Source organism: Corythoichthys intestinalis, chromosome 22 (assembly GCF_030265065.1).
Source record: "Corythoichthys intestinalis isolate RoL2023-P3 chromosome 22, ASM3026506v1, whole genome shotgun sequence".
Classification (NCBI taxonomy): Eukaryota; Metazoa; Chordata; class Actinopteri; order Syngnathiformes; family Syngnathidae; genus Corythoichthys; species Corythoichthys intestinalis.
Window position 1 is genome coordinate 7,064,444 of NC_080416.1, and position 27,074 is coordinate 7,091,517.

Genomic DNA, 27,074 nt, shown 5'->3' on the forward strand with positions numbered 1-27,074 from the left:
AATAAAATAGCCTTAAAAAATCACATCCAGAAATAAATAATATTATTCCTTTTTAACTGTATAAACATTTACATTAATCTGGCTAGTGTTTACTTCGTGGCGTCATCAAAATTTAATGAGCGCTTGATGAACATGCGCATGCGCGCAAGGGGAATGGTTGCTTCCCACTCGCGCCTGCGCAGATACAAATCCCCAGCGCCAGAAGCGGCAGTATCAGTAGTTCGGGTCAGCCAGCCCAGTCAGCAGCACTTCTTGCTGTCTTTTATCCCCTTTTTCTTAAATTAGCCACTTTAAGCTTCGCGATACCGCCCCCAATTTCAGCGTCGGTACGGAGCCGCCAGGCCGGGACAGAGTCGGAGAGAGAGGCCTCGGCAATGGAAGCGCTCGGACCCGGTAAGAAATCAAACAAATGAGAGGCGAGCTTGAGGCACCGCGAGGCCGCGCAAGCTACTCCGTGTCAGGTGGACCGCTTCACTGGGGGCCGCGGCTTCACCGAGGCCTCGGAGCATTGACGGAAAACAAACGCAGGCCCACCCCGCGTGTTTCTCAACCTGACATTTTTTACGTTGAGCCAAATGCTTGGCTCGAACGTCGAATGTGTTTGTATTATGTGTATTCTGCCGACATGCCCGTGTGGTTTTATTTATGTGAGGCACGCACTGCTCGTCGTGTCGGAGCTGGTATTGTGTGAGTGGGGATTTAACAAGGACCTCCTTCCGCGTCGTAGTGTGTTCATGTTTACGCGACACGTTTTTTCATTTCCATGAAAAAAGACGACATTTGTGGACAGTGACAGCCCATCTGGGTGAGATTTAGCAAATCGTGGCACCCATTTTTGCACCCTTGAGCCGTTTGGATTTGGAGCGATCGCCGTTAGGACAGTGTGCTTCCTTTCAAGAACCGTCAAAAACGGAAAATGAAGACGTTAATTTGAGTGGTGGCGTAATTGCGTCGGTCTCTTCTGCCTGGCCGAAAGCCATGCGCATGTGAGGACAGTGGGAAAGGATGGATGGCGCTTTTAACCATCACACGGCTGCAGGCGTGCTCCATATTACTCATCTATAGGATAACAAAGCCACTTCCCGGCTGTGCAGTTGTCTCAAGGAAGCGTGCATCTCAACACGAGACGATAACAAGGACGTGCTGCGAATGCTTTTTTTTTTTTTCTCCTTTAGCAAATAAACGCATCCTTCCTCTTTTTTGTGACTTGGCTCCTTTGGTCTAGCGTGCATTTTTAGATGCTTGAAACATGTTCTCACAATCAAAGAGATTAATGCTGTTTTCTTTTAAATATATGAATTATAAATGAAGTAACAAATGATGTTGAGGCGGGAAATCAGTCATTCAAGGATCCACAGGTGTTATTTTGGCATATTAGCTTTAAAAATGCTGTTCTTGTCAAGATTTAGCCCATTTTTTAGTCATTGTTTTAAAAGACTATGTATGAGGTGTGACTTTTTTTTTTTTTTCTTAAAAAAAAAAATTGCAGCTAGGTGTGGAAACCTTTTTGGATACCATCTAATACAATTTGTGATCCAAAGCTTACAATAATGCGATACAACAATTGTCTTTACTTGGGTCAGCAGATCAATCAATCCATTATTCTACAGTAGTGTTGCAGCAATACTATTTATTTTTTTTTTTTTTTTTTTGATCCTGATACCACTACCAGCTTTGTGGTATTGGCAGGTGCCAATACTGTACCGATACCACAAACAACACAAAAATAAAATGTTTTTTTTTCTTCTTTTAGTATGACTGCACTCAGTCAGTGCCATTATACCACATTAGCATAGCTCATGTGCTAATCACTGATGCTAGCAGAGGACACAAGTTGGCTGGCCCGCTTTTTCCAGTTTTCCCTCCTTTCAAAACTAATCTTTATAGACCCTCAGGTCAGCGTTCACAAACTTCAAATCCTGGCTTATACTACAGGTTGACATTTACGTTTATCTACCATTTAAAGTATAAGCTAATACTTCACAAATATTAACTGCTAAATGAGCACATTCAACAACTTTCCTAGGCTCAAAACTAGTGCTGCAACGGTTAATCGAGTAATTCGATTAGAAAAAGTAAAAATTTTTGCTGCTTTGAGTATTCGTTTAATTAGAGTGGTGTGGTGGTTTGTTTTGAAAGTGTTTGCAATTACTTTTATTGATTTGGGTGGATACAATGCCCTCTATTGGCAACAATGACTATGACATAACTCATTTCACATGGCTGAATCCAGCTGCTCCCTGTTAAGACCAACATAAGCTGTTTTTGTTTGATCTAATGTTTTTTTTAAAGCATTCATAATTAGATATATTGAGCATTTTTTTGTGGCAATATGTACTTGAACCATTTAAGAGCATTTAAAAAATGCATTTTATAGCATTTAAGCTAGCGGACTTTTGCAATGTAGCCAATTGCTCTTTTGTTGTACTTAGATCCTCATTTATTTTTTATACCGTTTGAGGCTCAGCTCAGGTATTTTAAATTTTTATGTTCCTTATCCGATTACTCGATTATTCGAACTAACTAGTTCATCGATTAATTGATAGCTGCCGCCCTACTAAAAAACACTTATTTCTCTTCTGCATTTTCATTTTACATTTCTACTTCGGTGGCGTTCCTAATCATTGGCAGTCTTGCGAAGGATGACGAGCACTGCTACTTTCAAAGAAGCGTTTGTAACTGGCAGCCATCTTGGGAAGGGCAACTGTGAATACGGTAACGATCGCAAAGTAGATATTGCTCAGCATCGCCACGTCATTCCTTGGTAATAGGCGGTATTGATGTTTGCATTTTAATGTGGTATAGGGGCCCCTTCTGACACTGTTCTGTGGTACAACTATTAAAGAAGAAAGAGCAAACTATTTGTAAATGGAAAATTGAATATTTCAATGCAATATTTCTGTAAATAAATACCGCAACATTCTTCTAAACAAGCTCTAACTCATTCCTACCATTGACAACGATCGAAGTCCAATTCATTTTAGTTGAGAGGACGGGCTTTAAATGCTCACGTTTCAGTGCCATTGACGATGCTAGACGTCCAATTCATTTTGACTGCAATGAACAAATGACAAAGTATCGCGATATATTGTCAGCCCTAGTTGCAGGTGTGGGCGTTAGCCCACTGTCCGCTGAGTTCCTTTCAGTGTCTGACTCATCAACAGGCCAGTGCAAACCCAGCTGTCTGACTGATGGAACACGCTGTGGTTACTAGGGACACGCAAGCCTTAACATAATATCGTACATTAACGTCCTCACACCTGGTAATGTGAGCAAAAAATGATTTTCCTCTCTAAAATGCATGATCTTTCTTGTCCTTTGTTCATAATTGGTGATTCCATTAAATTCCAGAATGTCACGCTAATTACACGACTCCATTCCGCCTACCTGCTCCATGATGGAAATGCAAGCAAGATTCAGCACTAAACTACAGACAGCACTTAGTGGTAAATTAGCTGTTAGAATGGTGGTTTTTGGACGTTAGGTGGCCATTTAAATGCATGCTGAATGATGAGCACTGACTACAACAGCAGGAAGATAGCAGAGTTGTGTGTGTGGAGTAAAGCTCTTTTTACTCTGTCTAGGGTTAAGCAGGTGAATGTGAAGGTTGGAGTATTTTTTTATTTTATGATGCAGAGACTAGTCATTTAGTGATGAGCCATGACTGCAGTTTTTGCAGCGAAGGAGGCTAAACATAGGTATTAGTACCACTCATTGGCTGCCATTGACAGCGCTAGACGTCCAATACATTCGCCCTTCGCAATGGCAATGAAATGAGTATTCAGTCAGTCCTCGCAGTTAGATGAAGTGGATTTCTATTTATACCATTGGCAGGCAATGAGTTATATACTATGAGGTTAAAAAAACAAAAAATCAGCTTTAGTGTTGGTGGGAGCCATAACCAGAGTGTTTCTTGCATTCATTTTATTTTAATGAATGTATGTATTTATGAAATATTTACCAAAAAAAAAAAAAAAAAAAAATTCACATCATATTTTGCATCATGTAGACAACACTTGTATATCAAGAGTTAAATTAAAATTTTCTATTTGGAGATTTTTTTAAAAAAAAACATTTTTTTCCCTATATTTTATTTTTTTAACTTAAGGATTTTCAAATTCATTACTGTAATTTTTTTCAATTTTCTATGTTTTGTTTTAGAGCTGCAGCTGTCGATTATTTTAGTCGTCGATTAATCAAGTAGTTAGTTCGAATAATCAAGTAATCAGATTAGGAACATTTAATGTGTTGCAGAATCAATTTTAGAAAATGTAAAACAAAGGCTTGGTAAGATTGCACTTTCAAAAGAGCATTAAATTTGGACACAAAATTAAATTCCCTAGTGCATAGACTTCATCATGTATTGACGGGACACGGGGCGCTGGGCCGATTCATAGGGAGCCTATCTCCGTCAAAGCTGACAGTGGAGACCCAGACGTAGGAAATTCTTGTGAATAAATGCTTAAATCCCTATATTCTTTATAGATATGGATATTAAAGCGTCTCGATTGTTGGTTAAAAGGAAAAAAACAGGCAGTTGGCATTTATCTGACATAAATACGTCTTATGTTTTCAACCTAAATCTGGCGTTGGGTCGCTGCATTTGTTTGAGAAGAACTAAGGCTGACTGCGAATAACTGAAGCGGAGTGTAGGACGGCACCCTACGAAAAGGCATGCTTCAGTGTCTGGTGATTTTGTCCCGTCAATATAATTATGACGTCTATGCCAATTGTTTCTTCAAACAATGCAGGATTCCACTTTCATTTAAAAATAAGTGAAAATACCTGATCTTGGCCTCAAACGGTATTAAAAAATAAATAGATGAGGGTCTAAGTATAACAAAAGAACAATTGGCTAACTTGCATTGCAAAAGTCTGCTTGCTCAAATACTATAAAATGATAACTTTTTTCCCCCAATTACTCTTAAATTGTTCAAACATTTTCCCGCAAGAAGAAATGCTAAATATACGTTTAAACGAAATAAAAAACCATCAGCTTATGTTGGTCTTAACAGGGAGCAGCTGGATTCAGCCATGTGAAATGAGTTATGTCATATTTGCTGTTGCCACCAGAAGGCAGTGTATCCACCCAAATCAATAAAACTAAATGCAAACACTTTCAAAACTAAACAAATACTCGAAGATGCAAAATTTGATTCGAAGCTTTTTTCTAATCGAATTACTCGAGTTAATCGTTGCAGCACTTTTGTATGAATGCCATTTATGTACTTATGTATCCCTCAAATTATGCAAATTCAGGCATCAAGGGTTTAAAAAGGAATTGATTGTTAAGATAATTGTCAGTTTATTTGGTAATCGATGTCGATAAATGTTGACATTAAATTAAACTTTACGTCAGAAGTCATTTTGAAGTAAATGGGCGACTAGATTTTTTTGTCTCGTGGACATTGAGATCCTCAACTCATTGACCACCATCGACAGCAATAGATGTCCATTCATTTGAACAGGAAGGGCAGTTTTTTTTTTTTTTTTTGCTGCCAGCCCATCCAAGTTGAAATAGACTAGCGATACTCAACTAAATTAAAACTCTTAAAATGTTAAGAGCCACAAAATTAGACATCTATCACTGACAATGGACTTAAGCCCATTGGCTATCATTGACGGCATTTAGACGTCCAATACATTTGAAGCGACATCAGCGGGCAAATGTTTCGGTGAAGCAATGGGGTCCCGATTGTCTCTGCTCTCGCGCCTCACTTGCTAACTGGAGCGTGTGGCCGCATGGAGTTCAGCAGGACCCCCGCAGTCCTTTAGCTGTCAGTTGACAAAAGCATTAAGCACCCCCCCTCCACCCCAACACAAGCCTCCATCAATACAACCAAAGCTGATGATGTCCGATGAATTGAAAATAAAGAGAAACATAGTGATAAAATTTCGACTGTCAAAACGCGCTCAGCTTCCCATTTGGATGCAAATTGGTATTGGCGGAGTGAGATGAGTCAGTGTATGGAGGTGGGAGCTTTAGGTTCTTTTTGTACAAACATGGTTATCCGGTATTTTGACTCGATTCTGAATGGATTTGATCAAGTTTTACTGTCGAAGATCCCCCCCGCCCCTTACCCAATTTTGGCTTCAACGTTTGAATTAATGGTCCTACTAAATACAAAAGTTTTATTTTTTTGGCGATGCACTGACTGTATTATGGTGCATCTAGCCTTGGGCAATTTTAATATTTTTTAAAAAGAGTGACCAAGTTTGATGGTAATACTTTTGCCTTAGGTTTCACCTACCGTTAGAATTAATACATTTTTAAATTGTATTTGTCTTTATTATGAATAGATAAAATTATTAAAAAAAATAATTATAAGAGAGATAGTTCATAGTTATGGCCCTGATTACATAGCAAAGTTTAATTTTGTTACCTACAAATGCTTTTTTTCCCATTTTTAGCCTTAATACCTTTTCTAAGAAGCATTTTAGCCTAAAAATTGTACCCTTTCCCCCCCCTTTAACCTACAGTAAAGCTGGTCTGTTGTTATTATTAATAATATACCGTAAAATTATGCAAATCCTCCAACACTCAAGGAAACAGACAACCTTCCTACTGTTCTAATTTGAGGTCAATTTTGGTGGACAGCCATGACATATTTAATCCGTTATATATGTTGTAATTATTGACTTTGTTTTCCAAGTCGGGGCAACCCATTTACCTCCAAAGAAGACTTTGATTAATGAGCTAGTTGTTTTGATACGAACATTGCGTTGTTTAATGAATCTTAATAGTTTTATTTTTTTGAATGACTTTCTAGTTTTAATTTTAAAGAAGTTTTACTGAAATTTCTTAGTTTTGACGATAATTCAATGAAAACATCAGGTTAAAAAGAAAACTATAGAAAAATCGGGAGGAGAATTGGGATCGGTTAAATAGGGAAAAAAAATATTGTGGTCCTTATTTGGCAAGATCGCCAAGCCCTAGATAGACATCCGCCGATTACCGGTTTCAAAACCGTAAAAAATTTCCATCATACCGCTCCTATGGTATTAGCTATTTTTTATGTCCCAGAAATGCTTGGAGAAATTCCTCGCTTGCAGGTGTTAGGTTCAACCCTCCCCCACCGGTTGTCGCTCATTGTCAATGAGTCAGCTGTACTAAACGGTGGCTGAAGGAGGTGAAACTCCTGAACTTTTTCCCCCATCAAAGAAAAATAGTCGCTGGTATGGGAATACTTCGGCCACAGAAAAGTTAGACTGCCCGGCTTAGAGGAGGAGGTCTAACCGACATGTAAAACATGTTTGCGGAGGGTGGCTGCTAGACATGTGCCCGTTACCGGTTTCACGGTTTACCGTGGTGTGAAAACGTCGCGGTTTCAAAACCACTAAAATTTTCCGTCATACCTTAGTACGGTATTCGCTATTTTTCATGTGCCAAAATGCAGCCGAAGTGGCTTGGTGCGGCAGCGCTCACCCTTCCCGTTTGTTGCCGTGATTGTCAGTGACGCTATTCTGCTAAACAGCCAGCAAACCCAAAAACAAACCCTCCAAACACAAGGCGTACTTTTCTTCAATTTATTGACCTCTCAAATCGTGGTGAAATATACAAATGAATACATTTAAAATGTTGTACAATTGTATTTTTCCACGTGTGAGTAGGTTCAACAGGATAGCTGTAGCACCATGAAAAAGGTCGCCAAAAACAAAAGACACATTTTCCTTTCAAATTCAATATACAAACTAACTAAAACTTACAAAGACGAATGTTAGCCTCGGCTAAGCTGGGAGAGCAGCTTTGTCAAGGTTTTATGTCTCACTGCCGCTGAGTGAGAAACAAGCTTGAATGAAGGGGGGAGAAAAAAAAAGGATTGCGTCAAAGATCGCTTATTGCGAAAGGAGGTCTCACTCCTCAATTTTTGTTTTAGATTAAACCTTTCCTCAACAATATTTACATTTTAACTAACTTATAAAACTAACTAATACATTTTTAACTAACGTATTAACTTATGAATTCTTTGTTCTTTTTAACACAAAGGCATGACATCATGTAGAAGAGAGTTGACACAGTGGCTGAAAATGGCGAAACTTCAGCTTCTCCCCCTCAAAAAAAGTCCTACAGGATATATTTTTAATTTTATTTAGAAGTGTTTTTACTTTTTTATAGCAATTATTTTGTTCTTGCTCTAATATTGAGCAACTTGAGCTGTGGCTGTGGGTATAGTCTAGGTTCAATTTATTTTGATTTCATATATGTTATTTTTTGTTAATTTATTTATTTTCACATTATATTCATGTTCCAATTTGCAAATATGTTCTGGGGAAAAAAAAAACACCTGTTCAATGGGAAAAAGTTTTTTTTTTTTTTTTTTTTAAACCCATACATCTCAAAATTTTGGAGCTATAATTGCAATACCGTGAAACCGCGGTATTTTTGCTCACGGTTATCATACCGTCAAAAACTCATACCGGCATTTACACAAAATTTAAGGTTGGTAAACGTTTCCCACCAGCTACGAGAGTTGGCTAACTCCAGCGTGTTTAATGTGTCTAGCCGTGGTAAAATGTGGGGTTTTTTTTCTCTCTGGCAACTCTGTGTTGAGAGAGTGTGTGTACTGTATAATGTAAACATAATACGAGTCATACACACGTGCTTTTTATGGAAAATAATTATTTTTCTGATGGTAATAATGTTAAGCTGTGGGTTTAGGCTCACCGAAAGGAATGCATTTATATAAATTTTATTTAAAATATTAATTTTTAAAAACATTTTAACTTAATGTTATACTTATATTCCAATTTGCTGTTGTTCTGTAAAATAAAAATTGTGTTCAATGGATTTTTTTTTTAAACCCAGATATCTCAGAGTAACACATTTTAGAGCTGTAATAAAAATACCGTGAAACCGTGATATTTTGGCTTAAGTTTATCATACCGTCAGAATATCATACCAGCACATGCCTAGTCCTAGATGTACGTTTTGCAGCTATAGGCAGATATGTTCGCTTTTATTTCAATGTAACGGTAATCCCAGACGGGCACGTCCATATGGCGTTGCTGCTGTCTGTCTGAGAGAAGCTTGGGCTTTGTCTCAATGTTTGGGGCGGGTGCCCTCAAATGTATGGGTGGAGTTGGAGGTGGGCCCACTCATAATTGGAGGTCATTGTTTCGCTGGCCCCTCTTTGACCCATGCGGGTCAAGGGGGCAGAGTTCTGGATCAATCTTGTAACTGCGTGTGCCGGGTCTCACTTCATTAAAATTTGATGTTGAAATGAAACATGACTTGATTGATTTTTATTTGTGTTTTTTTGCTGTCTCCAGGCCCGCCTGCCCCTACCTCTCTGTTCCAGCCTCCGCGGCGTCCCGGCCTGGGCACGGTGGGGAAACCCATCCGTCTCCTGGCGAACCACTTCCAAGTGCAGATTCCCAAGATTGATGTCTATCACTATGATATCGACATCAAGCCTGAGAAACGGCCGCGGAGGGTCAACAGGTATCGTCAATAAGATTTCATAAAATTGAGGTGGGGGGAAATACTCATCTGCCATTGAATGGTCATGTTTCATTGCCATTGACGGCGATTGCTGTCAATGGCAGCGATTGAGTTAAGATGCAGATAAAATGCAATTTGTGCAATTTTAGGTAAGATTTTTTTTTTCCCTGTAAAGTGTCAAAGTTGAAAATAAGAAAAAATAGCATTTTAGAGACAAATATTTTTTTTAAATGGGGGGGGGGGGGACAATTTGGAATAAAACAATAAAAAAAAAAAAAATCAAAAAGGAAGTTTTTAGGGTCACAAAATTAAATAGAAAAATGTTTTTGGGGTAAAAACAAATGATTAAATGACCATTTTTAGGTAGTGAAGTAAAGAGAAAGTATGAGTATATTTTGTTAAAGGACAATATTTAGTTTCTTTTTTTAGGTCTCTAGGTATAAATGGGGATTTTTTTTAATAACAAGCATGTTTAAAACAATTAAAAAAAAGACCATTTCTGCCATCAATGGCAGCCAATGACTTCTATATCACGTTCAGTCTTTGTCAGTCATATCAAAAATGATCACATCACACTGGTGTGTTCACAGCCAGTCTGAAATCACAAACCACTTAACTTTAAAAACACGCAGTTATAGGTGGATGGCGATGTAGTGTAAAGCGCTTTGAGCATCTTGAAAGGTGGAAAAGCGCTATACAAGTATAACACCATTTACCATAAGTGCCCAAAACAAATCCACTTTACCGTGACTTGACACTAGCGCTGGAGCTATAGTTTATTTTAGTAGTCGATTCATCGATGAACTAGTTAGTTTGAATCATCGAGTAATCTGATAGGGAACATAAAAAAATACCTGAGTTCGGCCTCAAACGGTATTAAAAAAACATATAAATGAGGATCTACAGTAAGTACAAAAGAACAATTGGCCAACTTGCATAGCAAAAGTCCGCTAGCTTAAATGCTATAAAATGCTAACTTTTTTATTTATTTTTTTTTACAAAGCTCTTAACAAATTGTTCACATATTCCCACAAAAAAAGCTAAATATACCTAAATAATAATTATGAATGCATAAAAATTTTTAGCTCAAACAAAAACTTAGCTTATGTTGGTCTGAACAGGGAGCAGCTGGATTCAGCCATGTGAAATGTTATGTCATATTCACTGTTGCCACTAGAGGGCAGTGTATCCACTAGGAGTGGGAACCTCTTGGTACCTCACGATACGATTTGCGATACAAAGCTTACGATAACGATCTGACAATACCACGATTATTGATACATTGGTCAGGAAATCATTCTAGGATTTTCTACAAACAACTAATAAATAGAAAAATAAGTTTCTACTGTAAATTGGAATGAGGTTATCACTAGTAGACGTCCAATCCATTTGAACCGGGAGGGTGGCAGCGAATGAACGAATGTTCATCCCTCCCACTTCAAACGGATTGAACGTCTATGACCGTCAGTGGCAGCCAATGCCAGGCAATGAGGTAATTTTGGGCCATTTAAGATCATTTACCTGTTGGTTTTCAGTTACTTCCTGTTGATTTTGGGGTATTTTATGGGTCACTTCCTGTTTATTTTGAGTTACAGAACAGGATGTGACCTGGGAATCACCCAAATGAATAGGCAGTGATTCACTCAACAGGAAATGACCTGTAAATGCCCTAAAATGAACAGCGAGTGACCTGTAAATGCCCTGAAAATCGGACCGAATGACTGTGAAGTAGGGCTGCAGCTATCGAATATTTTAGTAGTCGATTAATCGATGGACTAGTTAGTTCGAATAATCGAGTAATCGGATAAGGAACATTATAACTTAAAATACCTGAGCTAAGCCTCAAACTATATATATATTTTTTTTTTAATGAGGATCTATGTACAACAAAAGAACATTTGGCTAACTTCCATAGAAAAAGCCCGCTAGCTTAAATGCTGTAAAATTTTTACAGTGCTATAAACAAATGATTCACACATATTCTCACAAAAAAAAAACAGCAAAATATACCTATAAACTAAATTATGAATGCATTAAAACATTTGCTCAGACAAAACTTAGCTTATGTTGGTCTTAACAGAGAGCAGTTGGATTCAGCCAAGTGAAAAGAGGCAAACCAGAGGGCAGTGTATCCACCCTAATCAATAAAACTAAATGCAAACACTCTCAAAATAAACCATTACAACACAAATTTAATTAAACGAATACTCGAAGCAACAAAATTTAATACGAATATTTTTTTCTAATCGAATACTCGAGTTAATTGAATAATCGTTGCAGCACTACTGTGAATTCTCTGGTTTTGAATGAACGAACGTTCCCAGTCTAAATGGATTGGGCGTCGAGCACCATCAATGGCAGCCTTAGAGTTAACTGAGACACTATTATGGTGTAAGATTTTGGTAGCAACTTGATGATTCCTTTTTAAAAAAAAAAATTAAAAAAAATTGACACCTTTTTAAAACGATAAACCGATTCTTGAGAGGAGCATATCGATAACCTTTTGTGATACAAAGTATCTCAATATATCACCGTTTCGATATTGTGTCACACCCCTAGTATCCACCCAAATCAATAAAACTAAATGCAAACATTTTCAAAACAAACCATTACAACGCAACTTTAAATAGACAAATACTCAAAGCAGCAAATTTAATCAGAATCTTTTTTTTTTTTTTTTTTTTTAATCAAATTACTCGAGTTAAGCGATTAACTGTTGCAGCACTACTTGACACACAGCCATTTTGTTTGCCATCCAGAGAGGTGGTGGACACGATGGTGCGGCACTTCAAGATGCAGATCTTTGGAGACCGACAGCCTGGTTATGATGGGAAGAGGAACATGTACACAGCACATCCACTGCCAATAGGAAGAGACAGGGTAGGTATCCCACAAATGCGCTCTAATGACAGCAGTAGATATTCAATCCATTGGCACTGAAACATAATTTTCTTTCTCACGTTCAGGTGGATCTGGAGGTGACCTTACCTGGCGAAGGGAAAGATCAAACTTTCAAGGTCTCTTTGCAGTGGGTGTCTGTGGTCAGTCTTCAGATGCTCCTGGAAGCGTTGTCGGGTCACCTCAACGAAGTCCCGGAGGACTCCGTTCAGGCTCTGGATGTTATCACGCGCCATCTTCCTTCGATGAGGTCTTTATTTAGCCTCCTCTTTATGAAGCTTTGACTGAATTCAATGTTATCTCGAAGGCAAATCAAATTATAACTCGCACAATTGATGTAATTTCAAGGCTCGGTTTAATTCGGCAAGACTATTGCTGTCTGCAGATACACTCCAGTGGGACGTTCTTTCTTCTCTCCACCTGAGGGCTACTACCATCCTTTGGGTGGTGGCAGGGAGGTGTGGTTTGGGTTCCATCAGTCCGTGCGTCCAGCTATGTGGAACATGATGCTCAACATCGACGGTAAGGCTGTCATACATTTTAGCATTCACTTTGTTAAACATTAGTCAGAAATGAGTTCTTAGCATTATTTTTCATTCATGTAATAAACAGAAATCACCCAAAATTGCTATAATTGGTAGTTTGCGCATTCTTTATCATTTCCACTTGAGCCATTCAGCCTGTGATATTTCATGCGTGAAATTTTTGTGCTCCTAGTTACTAATTAATGGGCACCAATGAATAATGTGCTATCTGTCTTTTCCCTCTTCAGTGTCTGCCACCGCTTTCTATCGCGCTCAGCCCGTGATTGAATTCATGTGCGAGGTTTTGGATATCCAGAACATCAATGAACAAACCAAACCCCTGACTGACTCGCAGCGTGTCAAATTTACTAAGGAAATAAGAGGTGAGTATCGATTCAAAATTGTCAAATGATTTAATACAAGACTGAAATGTCACACAAGTGTTTTAAAAATGTTTTAACAGGCTTGAAAGTGGAGGTCACACATTGCGGTCAGATGAAGAGGAAATATCGTGTGTGCAATGTGACTCGTCGACCAGCCAGCCATCAAACGTAATTTAAACGTTATATTTAATCATGAAAAAAAAAAAAAAATGCTTATATAAATATACATATTTAATGACCAAAAAATAGTCACTTTCCCTATTAAGAGTTATAGGTCATAAGTGTTAAGCTTTGAATAGCTGTTAGATTTAAAGCTTGGTTTATGTATACCTATCTTCGGCTAAAAAGAACACTCGGGCAGTTGATGTAGCTTTTGCGGAGGTTGGTAGCTGTAATGATAACCCTTTTTATTCAGGGTAAAACAAAAGGATGGACAGGAAAGCAACATAGAATAGAATACATAGACTGCATGGGGGCCACGTGGCCCAGAACGAGATAGGTGGACGAGATAGAAGGTATCCTATCTGGTGAGACACTATAAAAAGCAAAGCATAAATGTTAAACAAGTTCAGAGTGTTTTTTACGTTAGGCTTAAATTTTGAGCGGGTGTTTAATTGGGTAGTGGAGTTGGTGTCAACAAATTCCATGCAGTTTGTTAGTTGCAGGGCTCCGCAGTTGCTAAACTAGCACGAGTCAATGGTGCTTGCTAGCATGCCAATAAAAAAACAATATTAACAGATCTAACATGTCGTGGTCAAAGAGTAAACAGTGCATTGTGTCAGGGTCATTGAGTTGGCGGATGGGGAGTACTTTTCGTTCCCACCCAAAAAAAACAAAAAAAAAAAGCGGTGAAAAAACCGATGTGCTATCACTCCGTCCTGCTTGCCTAGACAGCCTGCTCCCTGCACAGCTGCTGGATTACAAATGTTGCTGTTCATACTACAATTAATGACATGTAATAGTAAATTTTAATAACTAATCCTGAAAATTTAGCCAACACTATTGATTGCATGGGTCATCGGTGATTTTCATGCGTGCATACAGTATGTCGTTTTTTTATTGGCATGCTAGCAAGCACCATTGACTCGCGCTGGCTTGGTGACTCCGGAGCCTTGCAACTGACAAACTGCCTGGAATTTGTTGAAACCAACAACTAATTAAAGCACCGCTAACTCGAAAATTTGAAAAAGCCTAACATAAAAAATTGTGAACTTGCCCTTTAACTGTGTGTACAGTAATTCTAACAATAGCTGCCCAATGTAGTGACTACTGTCCCTGAAATAGTTTAATTCCAGATGATATTTTTAACCAAAAAGTATACTATTTTTTCCCCCTCATTGTTTATTTTCTACACAGGTTCCCCTTACAACTTGAGAACGGCCAAGCAATGGAATGTACCGTCGCGCAGTATTTCAAGCAGAAGTACAATCTACAGCTCAAGTATCCACATTTACCGTGTTTGCAAGTAGGACAGGAACAGAAGCACACTTATCTGCCATTGGAGGTGAGAAACGTTTAATTTAGTCATTTCATGGGTCCAATAAAACATTTATTGTATCAATGACTTTTTTTTTTGTTTAGGTCTGTAACATAGTCGCAGGCCAACGCTGTATTAAAAAACTGACAGACAACCAGACGTCCACCATGATCAAAGCTACCGCTCGTTCCGCCCCTGACAGACAAGAAGAGATCAGTAGACTGGTAAGTGGGCGTTCATTTCCAAACTTGGCTACATAATTAATATAGGGTATGTCCCCGATCTGATCACGTGATAGGAAATCTGGTCCGATCACATAGTTTTAAGAGAAGCGGGTGAAAAAGTGTTTTTTTTTTTTTAACCCTTACTGGGTACTCATTTACTGCAATTGACGGTGCTAGACGTCAAATCTATTTGAATATTTGATTTCAGCCAAAATATCCAGTTCAGAGAAATGGAACAGGGAATAAGGTGATTTTTATTACAGCCGATTAGTTGACTAATCAGTGATCATCTCCACTCTTGGTCCAGGTCAAGAGCAACAGCATGGTCGGTGGCCCTGATCCGTATCTGAAGGAATTTGGTATTGTGGTGCACAATGACATGACTGAAGTCACCGGACGAGTGCTCCCGGCGCCCATGCTACAGTATGGGGGCCGGGTGAGTACGGATACAGGGAGGGACTGTGGCAGGGTGAGTACCAGGATGGAGCTACGCTTTGGTGGGGAGTGAATGTTGCAAAAAATGGGGTTTCTTTCTGGGTTTACATTTATTGAGCCATAATAGATATAGTGGGGGATTTCCCGGATTAAATATTGGGCCGTCATTTTAAGAGGACAGTTTTTTTTTTTTTTATATATTCTATTTTTAAGAGCTACAAAGTAACAAAAGTCCAGATGTACAGGAATAATGGCAAAATAATCAAGACGTCTTATGCTACACACTGCCTGTAGGACAACGTTATGCTAGCTGTTGCGGGAAGCTAACACTAAGATCGCCATGCAAGTATGCAGTAAGGAAATATTTTACATTTGAATGTGATATTTTTCATTTGACCTTTTTGCTAACATTTAAATTTATGTAGTTATTATGTACTAAAATGTATATGGCAGAAAACACTCAGGTGACTTGAAGTTCCGCCCTGAAACCCACAATTTGGCCAAATTTCAAAATTGTCCAATATGCATGTGTGATACATCATTAGGAAAGCTTAAAATCTCAGTTTTATGGGGGAAGAAAAAATTTTAACAGGAGGGCATTTTTTTAATTAAAAAAACTTTTATTTTTTTTTTCTAAACAGCAAAACCCTAACTGGAGGTGAGACGCCATGATTTTAATGCGATATTATCACGTACTTACCTCGTTTCCATCCCAAAACTCAGTGTAGCATGTATCACCGAGTGTCAAGACACAGATGTGAATGGCCATAGCCGGATTTTTGGGGGACAAGGGTCGCGATGCAGAAATCGCAGACATCAAGGAGTGGTCGAGATTTTCTTTTTCATATATTTACCCTTTGAAAAGTTTTTTTTCTCCCCAATTTTTCTTTGTTTGGATCGAATATCATTTAAAAAAACATTGGGGAAAATACGACAGCAACAAAAACAATACAATTAAGCGATAGTTATGAGGTAAACATCCGTGACTTATTTACAGACACAATTTTTAAGTGTGACATAATGTGTTTAAAAGTTTAAAATATGAGAGTGAATAATTTTTTAGTTTTAACTAAATATTGGACATCAATTAATGATTCAAAGCTAAAAATGAGACATTTCGAATGATATAGTTACTTACCTTCTTAGTTGAAAAAAAAAAAAAGCAGTTGCGTGACGTCTGTCAACGGATTCTCCAGGGTAAAACAGACGAATTAAAAATAGTTCGGGGGCTAAATGCGCCATGAATCTATGGCAGCATATATACATATTGTTCTATCAAACACAAGTTCTTTTGGCTTAAAATACAGCAGTTTTTTTTTAAAGAGGGGTGCAAGAGCAGAAATAGCTTTTTCAGCCATGTCTGTGTTTTCTGCCATATACACACCATAAAAAAAAAGTTAAAAAAAAAATGAAAGAAATGAAACAATGGTGACATGCTGCCAAATGGCCACGATTAACAACTTTAGTCATTTGCTAACGGGCCTACGCGTTTCTTAATAGTCTTAGCTAAAGCTTGTTAACTAAGTAGAACGCTTTTGCCCTTTTGGATTTGTGTTTACAACCATGCAGAATTAGGAACAAAAGATTCTTTGGTCAAGTAAGGCCAGGGAGCTCACAGGAATTAATAAATAAGTAAAAAAACATTAAAAAAATTACTTAGTTGGCTGCCACTGGCAGCAATAGATGTTCAATAATGATAACTTTCTTAGTTTTGTCCTAATAGAATAACATAGGAACAAACATCATTTATATAACAAAAGGAAATGACATGATTTTTTACAGATTGCTTAGTCAACTCTTGGGGGGGGAATAAAAATCAGTGATTAACTTATTGGCTGCCATTGAGTGAAGACGTCCACTCCATTTGAACTGGGAGAACCATCCAGTTCAAATGGATTGGACGTCTACAAGTGACAGTCATTGAAATTCACAGCAGAAGGATGATTGTTTGACTAACATACGCAGTCAACCTAGTCAGTCAGCTGATCCAAGCGGGGGGTTGACTAAGAGGTCAGGGTCTCTCTCCGCAGAATAAAACGGTGGCCACGCCCAATCAGGGCGTGTGGGACATGAGGGGAAAACAGTTCTACGCCGGCATAGAGATCAAGGTGTGGGCCGTGGCTTGCTTCGCGCCGCAGAAACAGTGCAGAGAAGACCTGCTCAAGTGAGTTCCGCAATCATTAAAATACTGAATTCCCTTCGGTTTAATGCTAATGAACTCGAGTTCATTTTTAGGAGCTTCACTGACCAGTTGCGAAAGATCTCAAAAGATGCAGGGATGCCCATTCAAGGCCAACCATGTTTCTGTAAATACGCCCAAGGAGCGGACAGTGTGGAGCCCATGTTCAAGCACCTCAAGATGTCCTATGTGGGTCTGCAACTTATTGTTGTCATCCTGCCTGGAAAAACGCCTGTCTATGGTAAGCGCGCCAAAATATAATACAATGGTACCTCTACTTGTGAACGTCTCTACATACAGAATTTTCAGGTTAAGACACGCCTCAAAAAGAAAATATTGCCTCTTTTTATAGAAATTTTAGGATACGAAAGGCTAAAATACACTATGGCTGGACAGGCAGCTCCCAGAGTTTTTACTGAACGTAACATACTTATAGCTGCATTGCCATTGGCTGTTGCCTAGCATTCCTGGTTTCCAATTGGCTAAGAGGGACCTCTTTAGCTTTACATTAGTGTAATAAATTTTATTCTTTATTCTTGTTTTTTTTTTTACACTATGCACAACTCTGATTTCATTTGCATTGTACAATTATGTATTTGTTACATGTTTTGATGCATTCTAAAAGATTTTTGTCTGAATTTTTCGGGGCTTGGAACTGATTAGGGCCTTTACATGGAAAACGCATCTCTACTTATAGAATTTTCAAGTTAAGAAATTACTTCCAGAACCAATTAGTTTCATAAGTAGAGGCAAGACAATTTTTTTTTTTTTCACAACAAAATATTTTTTTTTGCTATTGTTGTAACAACCTAGGGCTTAGTGATAAGTCCCCCCCAAAAATCCACTTGCAGTTGCCAAATATTCTCCAATTGAAAAAAACATAAATCAATTTTACTGTAGCCAAAAAATATATATATTTTTTTTTGGGGGGGGGGGGGGGGGGGTTAATTTACTGTTGGCCAAACATAGTCTCTGATTTATTCCACGAAAAAAATCAATTTACTGTTGTCACCCAAATTATTTTTCCGTCCACAAAAAATTAGTTGCCAAAAAATCTTGTTTTTTTACATTTTCTCACGAAAAATGAAATTTATGATCCACTCTTCATTCTTTCTACAGCTGAGGTGAAGCGAGTGGGCGACACTCTTTTAGGCATGGCCACCCAATGTGTTCAAGTGAAGAACGTGGTCAAAACGTCCCCGCAAACTCTCTCCAACCTCTGCCTCAAGATCAACGCCAAGCTGGGAGGCATCAACAACGTGCTAGTGCCGCACCAGAGGTTTGAACCTTTTTGGTTTTTAATGGACTACATTGCTCGGAGCTCCGTTAAATTAATCTTCTTGTCTCGCCAGACCGTCCGTATTCCAGCAGCCAGTCATCTTCCTGGGCGCAGACGTGACACATCCCCCGGCAGGAGATGGAAAAAAGCCATCCATAGCGGCGGTGGTGGGCAGCATGGACGGCCACCCGAGTCGCTACTGTGCGACAGTGCGAGTCCAGACGTCCCGGCAAGACATGTCCCAGGTTTGAGAAGCTTTTTGGAACGAAGTTCAAATCACAATATTAACATAATTCGAATACTCTTAGGAGCAGCTCTTCAGTCAGGAGGTCATTCAAGATCTGACCAACATGGTGCGAGAGCTACTGATCCAGTTTTACAAGTCCACTCGCTTCAAGCCAACTCGCATCATTTATTATCGTGGTGGTGTGTCAGAAGGACAGATGAAACAGGTATGTGCTAATCTCAATTATGAGGAATATGTGAGTTTTTGGGCTGTTTTTTTATACTTTTGGATTTATGGTTTGTTCAGGTAGCGTGGCCAGAGTTGATAGCCATCAGGAAGGCCTGCATCAGTCTGGAGGAGGATTACCGGCCTGGCATTACTTATATTGTGGTCCAGAAACGCCATCACACTCGTCTTTTCTGCTCTGACAAAGCTGAGAGGGTATGTAGGCAATGATCATGTTTCTGTGCTATTTACAATAAAAGACATTTTAGGAATTATTTAAGGAGTACCGTATAACCCTAACAAGTATTCAGGTGTGTTGGAGCAGGGAGACATGGAAAACACGACAGGAAAAGTGGCACCGAGGTCCAGATTTAGTGAACCCTGATGTAAACTAAAGTGCCATCACATTCGTAAATGAATGGTTTATTTACGTTTCAAAAACCAGAAGCCAATCTATTGTGATAACACAACAAAATTGCAATAACTACATGAACCATCAAAGTGAAGTCTAACTGTAACTGTAGTCTTGAAACATATCTGAATAAGGAAAAACATTGCAATAAAATAATGCAAACTGGTTAAACTTGAGAGTAGCTGAGATCTGTCATGACATAGCATGGCTTCAATGATATCTGGCGCCATCAAGCGTCGTGAATGGGTGTAATGTCTAGACCGCGAATATAAGACGACCCCCACTTTTTCAGTCTTATTTCAATGTAAAAAAAACACTTATATTCGGGCCAATGCGGTATTACATCAGGTATTTAAGTTACCTTTAGTAGATATAAGAAGTATTACAGTACATGAATGACCATTTAGATTACTTTTAGAAGTATTGAAGGTAATTTTATATGATATTTCAGTTTATCAAGGAGTATTTAGATTATCTTTAGGGAGTATTTTAGTCTATTTGGGGAGTATTTCAGTGTATTGAGGAGTATGTTTTTGACTTTTAGGGAGGATTTGAGTTGGTTTAAGCATATTTAAGGAGTATGAATAAATCAAGGAGCATCATTGATTGATAATTGTATGTTGGGATTACGCTTTACATTTGAATTTTGTATATAGATGACCTTTTAGGGAGTATTTTAATAGATTTGAGTACAGGTAGTCCCTGGGTTACGACGTACTCGATTTTGACTTTACGACGCTGGAGACTCGTCCGCCATTTTTTCTTCAGTCTTTTTCATTTTTGGTCGCACAAACAGTACCTAATTGTACGTCACAGTATCTTATTTTTTACTTTATTAACATGACTTGTTGAGTCCTCACTAAATGTGTTGTTCGGCTTGACGCAGCAAACAAAGCAATTTTGCTTTTTACTTCCTTTACTTTTGACATTTTTAAAAACTAACACCCATATGTACACGTCTGTTCAAAACAACACAATTTTAACGATAAAACCCTAACCCGCGACACAAAACGATTGGTGTTAAAAATGTCCATTTAGTCTGATCAATATGTAAATTTTAGGGCTGTCAAAATTATTGCGTTAACGGGCAGTAATTTAAAAAATTAATCACATTAAAATATTTGTCGGAATTAACACACATGCCCTGCTCAAACAGATTAAAATGACAGTAGTGTAATGTCCGCTTCTTACTTGTTTTTTGGTGTTTGGCGCCCTCTGCTGGCGCTTGGGTCCAAATGATTTTATGGGTTTGGGGAGTGAGCATGGTGTAATTATTGACATCAACAATGGCGAGCTACTAGTTTATTTTTTGATTGAAAATTTTACAAATTTTAATAAAACGAAAACATTAAGAGGGGTTTTAATATAAAATTTCTATAACTTGTACTAACATTTATCTTTTAAGAACTACAAGTCTTTCTATTCATGGATCACTTTAACAGAATGTTAATAATGTTAATGTCATCTTGTTGATTTATTGTTATGATACAGTACTTTTTGGACCGTATGTTGAATGTATATATATCAGTCTTGTGTCTTATCTTTCCATTCCAAAAATAATTTACAGAAAAATATGGCATATTTTATAGATGGTTTGAATTGTGATTAATTATGATTATTTAATTTTTAAGCTGTAATTAACTCTATTAAAAATTGTAATCGTTTGACAGCCCTAGTAAATTTATTAGATAAAATTAGCCTAATTTGTTTCCCAAAAGTCCGCTATCTTAAATGCTACGAATGCTCACGCACTTAGTTTTCATAGCAAATCGCTTACACGTAACTTCACAAACTGTACTTCTAAACTTAATTACAAATACATACACAAACATATATTAGCTCAAACAATTTACAGCCGTATGAGGGCCAAACCAGAGCGCAGCTATCCTTTATCCAAGTGCGACGCCTGAGTGCTCCTGAATGGGAGCATGATTGAACGACAGTCCAGCAAAACCCAACGCTGCCACCAGAGGGCAGTGTATCCTCCACCATTAAACAAAATACAACACTTTTGGACTTCTTGGATAATGGTGTTTATAAAGGGTTAATTTGCTGAAATTCGGGTAACGTCAGAACTCGTTCGTAACCCGGGGACTACCTGTTTTTACGTCATTTTGATGAGTATTAGTGTACCTCAAGGAGCATATAGATTACATTTGGAAAGTATTTTAGTAGATTAGCAAATATTTGAACCTATCAAGGAGGGTATTTTACTTTGAGTATTTCAGTGATTTAAGTACGTCTAAAGAGGATTTGAGTAATTCAAGTAGATCAATCATTGCTTAAATATTGTGTACGTTTCCTGTTTACATTTAAATGATGAAATTTGTATTTTATTTTTTAAAGGTTGGGAAGAGTGGCAACGTACCAGCTGGTACCACAGTAGACAGCACCATCACACATCCGTCAGAGTTTGATTTCTACCTGTGCAGCCATGCTGGGATTCAGGTACTGCATCGCTAAAAGTTAGCGTTTCAGTCCACAACAATAACAATGTCCCTTTTTTTTTTTTTTCTCAGGGTACCAGCCGCCCGTCCCACTACCACGTCCTGTGGGACGACAACTGCTTCACGGCCGACGAACTGCAGCTCCTCACCTACCAGCTGTGCCACACCTACGTCCGCTGCACGCGCTCAGTCTCCATCCCGGCGCCGGCCTATTACGCCCGGCTGGTGGCTTTTCGCGCTCGCTACCACTTGGTGGACAAAGACCACGACAGGTGAGGTCACGAAAATATTGTTTTTTAACCGTGAGACTGATGTATTTGTGCTGTTTCCAGCGCCGAGGGAAGCCATGTGTCCGGCCAGAGCAACGGTCGCGACCCCCAAGCGTTGGCTAAGGCGGTCCAGATCCACTACGACACGCAACACACCATGTACTTCGCCTAAACTCGTGTCTGCAAGTGGACTTCCATCCCGTTTGTATTTTTTTTTTTTTTTTAAATTTTTGAAATCTTGTCTCTCGTCTTATCATCGTCACTTTTTCGTTTTCCTGAATGTGCACCAAAGCGACACTTTGAGGGGATTCAGTAGCTTTCTTGACCGAAACGAGCTCAATCCGGTTTTCCCAGACGGGTCGCTTTTCTAACCAGCAATTCAGCACTGCACAGAAAATGACAACCGTACACGCATACTACTAATTGAGCCATTATTTTGTGTTTATTTTTTTCTTATCTGAATGTCTGCACTCGTCTTTTTAAGATACACTGAGCAAAGTTTTTCGCTCTCCCAGCTAAGCAGGACTCTGATCTACTTTTACCTCAAAGCCCAACTGGGCGAAATCTCTCACAAGGTCTTGGGTTTTATCGGGAGGGAACTCGAGATGGAAAAGGGGGAGGGTCGACCTTTTCAGAATGAATATATATACAGTATATATGATATATATTTTTTGTTTTTATGAGTGTTTTAACTTTTTTCTTCCGTCAAGTCTTTTACAAAACGAGGTGACCTGGGTGTCCATACCCATTACTACTTTCCTCCCGTTGGGTAGCCGCTGTATGTGTGTGCGTCTTTGTATATACGTCGTGCGCGTGTCGTGAATTGTAAAGGGAAATTGAGGAGATAACTGCTGTAAATGCCTCAGATTTGTTGTTTTTATATTCACACGTACAGTACATAGAAGCATATTTACATCTCTAGAGCAGCTTTTGAGAGAGAAATAACTTTAAAGGGCCTGTCGGAGGCGGCTAACGGTCCTGGGTCGCTTCGACTGCGATGGATTAATCTCTGGCTGTGACGTTTTAAGTGAGGACGCATTTATTTGAAAGGCTTGAACTCATTTACTGCCATTGAGAGTGATAATAAGGGGGTTTGCAAGGCAAAGGCCCATCTAGTGAAATTCTTTTATTTTTAATTTTTTTTTATTTAAAAAAAAAATTTTTTTTTTTTTTTTTTTTTTTTTTTGAATGGCGCTTCTTCGCCACGCCGCACAGACCAAACCGTTTGACTATTACCGTTTAACTATCAAAATGACCAGAATTTTCGTGCGATGCAGGGAATTTTTCGAATGACCCCCCAAAAATTTCAGTTGGCCCAACACTGTTTTTAAAAAAAAAAAAAAAAAAAATCTTCAAAATGTATCTAGTCCTACAACTTTTGACCAAATCGCATAAGGGGCATAAAAGTTGTATACAGAATTTGCCAAATATTTACGGTTCCCTCAAAATTCACCAAAAACTTGACCATTCATTTCGAATGGGGATGCCATTGCTGGCCATGTACGTCCTTCCATTCATTTCGAATGGCAAACATTAACCCTTCTTTTTCAAGGGCAGGAAAACATTGGGGGTTGTGACTCTTGACTGCTTACCATTACAGCCCTTTGAAAGTCAACTGGGCCCCATGTAAGTCAGTGCCATTGACAGACATGTACAGTGGTATGAAAAAGTATCTGAACCTTTTGGAATTTCTCACATTTCTGCAGAAAATCACCATCAAATGTGATCTGATCTTTGTGAAAATCACACAGATGAAAATAGTGTCTGCGTTAACTAAAACCACCCAAACATTTATAGGTTTTCGTATTTTAATGATGATAGCATGCAAACAATAACAAAAGGGGGGGAAATAAGTGAACTCTCGGCCTAAGGAGACTTAAAGAACAATTGAAACCAATTTTTACCAAATATTTTAAGTCAGGTGTGTGCCCAATCACTGATGAGTGGTTTAAAGCTGCACTGCCCACTATAAAATACACACCTGGTAAGAACTGTCTTGATGAGAAGCATTGTCTGATGTGCATCATGGCTCTGTCAAAAGAGCAGTCTAAAGACCTGCGATCTAGGATTGTTGATTTGTATAAAGCTGGGAAAGGATACAAAACCCCCCTCTAAAAGTCTGGATGTTCATCAATCGACAGTCGGACAGAAGTTGTCTACAAATGGAGGGAGTTTGGCACTGTTGCTTCTCTCCCAAGGAGTGGCCATCCACCAAAGATGACGCCAAGAGTTCAGCGCAGAATACTAAGAGAGGTAAAAAAGAACCCTAGAATTTCTGCTAAAGACTTACAGTAATCACTGGCACAGTCCACTATCTATGTGCACACATCAACTATATGTAAAAGTATGGCCAGGAATGGTGTTCATGGCTTGATGCCACAGAAGAAGCCACTGCGGTCTTTAAAAAAAAAAACAAAAAACAAAAAAAACCCAAAAACATTGTTGCTTAATTTTCGCGAAAAGGCACTTGGACACTCCACAGACGTTTTGGCAAAATATTTTGTGGACTGATGAAACCAAAGTTGAATTATTTGGGAGTAACACACAATGTCATGTGTGGAGGAAAAATGGAACAACTCACCAACATAAATGCCTCATGATTTGAGGCTGTTTTGCTGCCTCAGGGCCTGGACAACCTGAAATTATTAATGGAAGAATGAATTCAAAGGTTTATCAGGATGTTATGCAGGAAAACCTGAGGCTGTCTGTCAGACAGTTGAAGCTAAAAAGGGGATGGATGCTGCAACAACACAATGATCCAAAACACGCAAATAAATCAACTTCAGAATGGTTTCAGAAGAGCAAAATACATGTTCTGGAGTGGCCAAGTCAAAGTCCTGACTTTAATCCATTGAGATGTGGTGGCATGACTTAGACAGCGATTCATGGCAGACATCCCAGAAACCTGACTGAACAACAGCAGTTTTGTCGAGAAGAATGGGCTAAGATTAGTCTTGATCGATGTGCCAGACTGATCTGCAGCTACAGGAAGCGTCTGGTTGAAGTTATTACTGCCAAAGGGGGGGGGCACGAAATATTAAATGTGATGGTTCACTTTTTTATTTGCATACTATCCTCATTAAAATATGAAAACCTATAAATGTTTGGGTGGTTTTAGTGAAAGCAGTTTTTTCATCTGTGTGATTTTGACAAAGATCAGATCACATTTGATGGTGATTTCATGCAGAAATGTGAGAAATTCCAAAAGGTTCAGATACTTTTTCATACCACTGTAATTTCTCCATAAATTGCAGTTTCTAGTTTCAAAAGTCATTGGAACTAGTGATCATGATGGTGATAGACGTCCAGTCCGTTTGAAGTGGGAGGGTGGCAGCGAATGAACGAACGTTCATTCGCTGCCACCCTCCCACTTCAAACGGAATGGACGTCTATAGCTGTTAAAGGATTAAACAGAAAAACTGTAGCTTCTCAAATGCTTTGAGTTTCCACCTATGTGTCGCCGTCCCTGGCAGCCAATGAGTTCAATGCAACTTCACGTGTGACGACGCGATTTTTTTCAGCGGGGCTGGACCTGATTTATCTGAAAGATTTTACGATGACACGGCAGGATGTTTTATAGAGCCAGAAACCAGTTTGTTGTTTTTGTCTTCGGGCCGTCATTCCCAAATGGCGGCCATTTCATTGCACTGACCCGGGACGCTAGGCAAGCAACAGAGGGCACTCTCGATCCCTATTTACCTTTATGCATTTATACATACGAATCAACAAAGCAGATTTGTAAAATTTTAATATAAGGATGTTTTGTGGTTATCTTTAGAAGTTAGCGCTACCGTCGATGTTGTTATCGTGGTTATCAATGTTGTAATTGTTGTCTTTTTTTTTTTTTTTTTAAAGGTAAACCAGTTACGGGGGGGGAAACTTCGCGAGTAGTTTAAGGGTTGTGGGATTTTTTTTTTGTAGCAAGACGTGAGGCCCCCGTATGGAAAAACTGGCGCTTCCTCGACGCTTAGCGGCGATTCGGGGCTTCCGTGTAGCACTCCAGAGTGGTGAAACTGCGTTTTCCGATTTCGACAGCTAGATGGAGACAATCAGGGATCGTAATGTAGTGAAGCTAGATCGGGGCGGGTTTGTTTTAAAACGGTTTGCTGTAGGCAATGAGATTTTTCAATGGTTTTAATTCCTTGATGTATTTGATGTATAGCCATTTTACTCTTAATGTCTTTGCTATACAAGTGTGACTTTCTTATCCTCATGCATTTTTAACACTGGATTGACTTTATAGCATGAGCACTGCCCCTCTCAACCGCCATTGAAGGAGGTTCAATTTGGACAGGGAAGACTGGCAGTGATCGTTAAAGGGATCCACGGATAGAAAGACGTGTAGTTCTTAAAAGATAAATGTTAGTACAAGTTGTTATAATTTGGTATTGAAGCCCCTCTTGATGTTTTCGTTTTTATACAATTTGTAAATTTTAACTAGTAGGTCGCCATTGTTGTTAACGTCGCAGGGCCACGCTGCCATACTTCAGTGTCACTCAAAAAAAAAAAAAAAGTGTCACTCTTCAACTCATTCACTCCCAGCCATTTTCACCGGAGCAAGGCCTTTCGCTCCTGGCCGTTTTACTGGATTTTGATTGATTTTGCAAGGCCCACAGAAAAATCTGTTCTATTGCTATACAAGCATGGAACCCAC

The 27,074-nt window shown here is 38.8% G+C and overlaps 1 protein-coding gene across 2 annotated transcripts; it reads left to right on the top strand.

The window, feature by feature from the left end:
• Window positions 1–185: 185 nt before the first annotated feature.
• On the top strand, window positions 186–24,857 carry ago4 (argonaute RISC component 4). 2 transcript variants are annotated; one of them, XM_057828560.1, is made up of 19 exons: window positions 186–393; window positions 9,271–9,442; window positions 12,202–12,322; window positions 12,409–12,590; window positions 12,726–12,862; window positions 13,113–13,247; window positions 13,328–13,415; window positions 14,604–14,751; window positions 14,829–14,948; window positions 15,256–15,417; window positions 17,399–17,547; window positions 17,619–17,803; window positions 18,682–18,841; window positions 18,915–19,086; window positions 19,150–19,293; window positions 19,374–19,508; window positions 22,051–22,152; window positions 22,224–22,423; window positions 22,484–24,857. In XM_057828560.1, exons 1-19 carry the CDS (start codon window positions 375–377, stop codon window positions 22,590–22,592), a joined length of 2,640 nt encoding a protein of 879 aa, XP_057684543.1. In that variant the 5' UTR covers window positions 186–374; the 3' UTR covers window positions 22,593–24,857. The 2 variants fall into 2 exon arrangements, with proteins under 2 accessions (XP_057684543.1, XP_057684544.1); XM_057828561.1 differs by having other exon boundaries at window positions 187–393; window positions 17,414–17,547.
• Window positions 24,858–27,074: the final 2,217 nt, after the last annotated feature.

Coding starts and splice junctions, on each gene's coding strand:
- ago4 (XM_057828560.1), top strand. Junction 12,863..13,112: donor CATGATGCTCAACATCGACG/GTAAGGCTGTCA, acceptor TTCCCTCTTCAG/TGTCTGCCACCGCTTTCTAT. Junction 17,804..18,681: donor TGGAAAAACGCCTGTCTATG/GTAAGCGCGCCA, acceptor TTCTTTCTACAG/CTGAGGTGAAGCGAGTGGGC.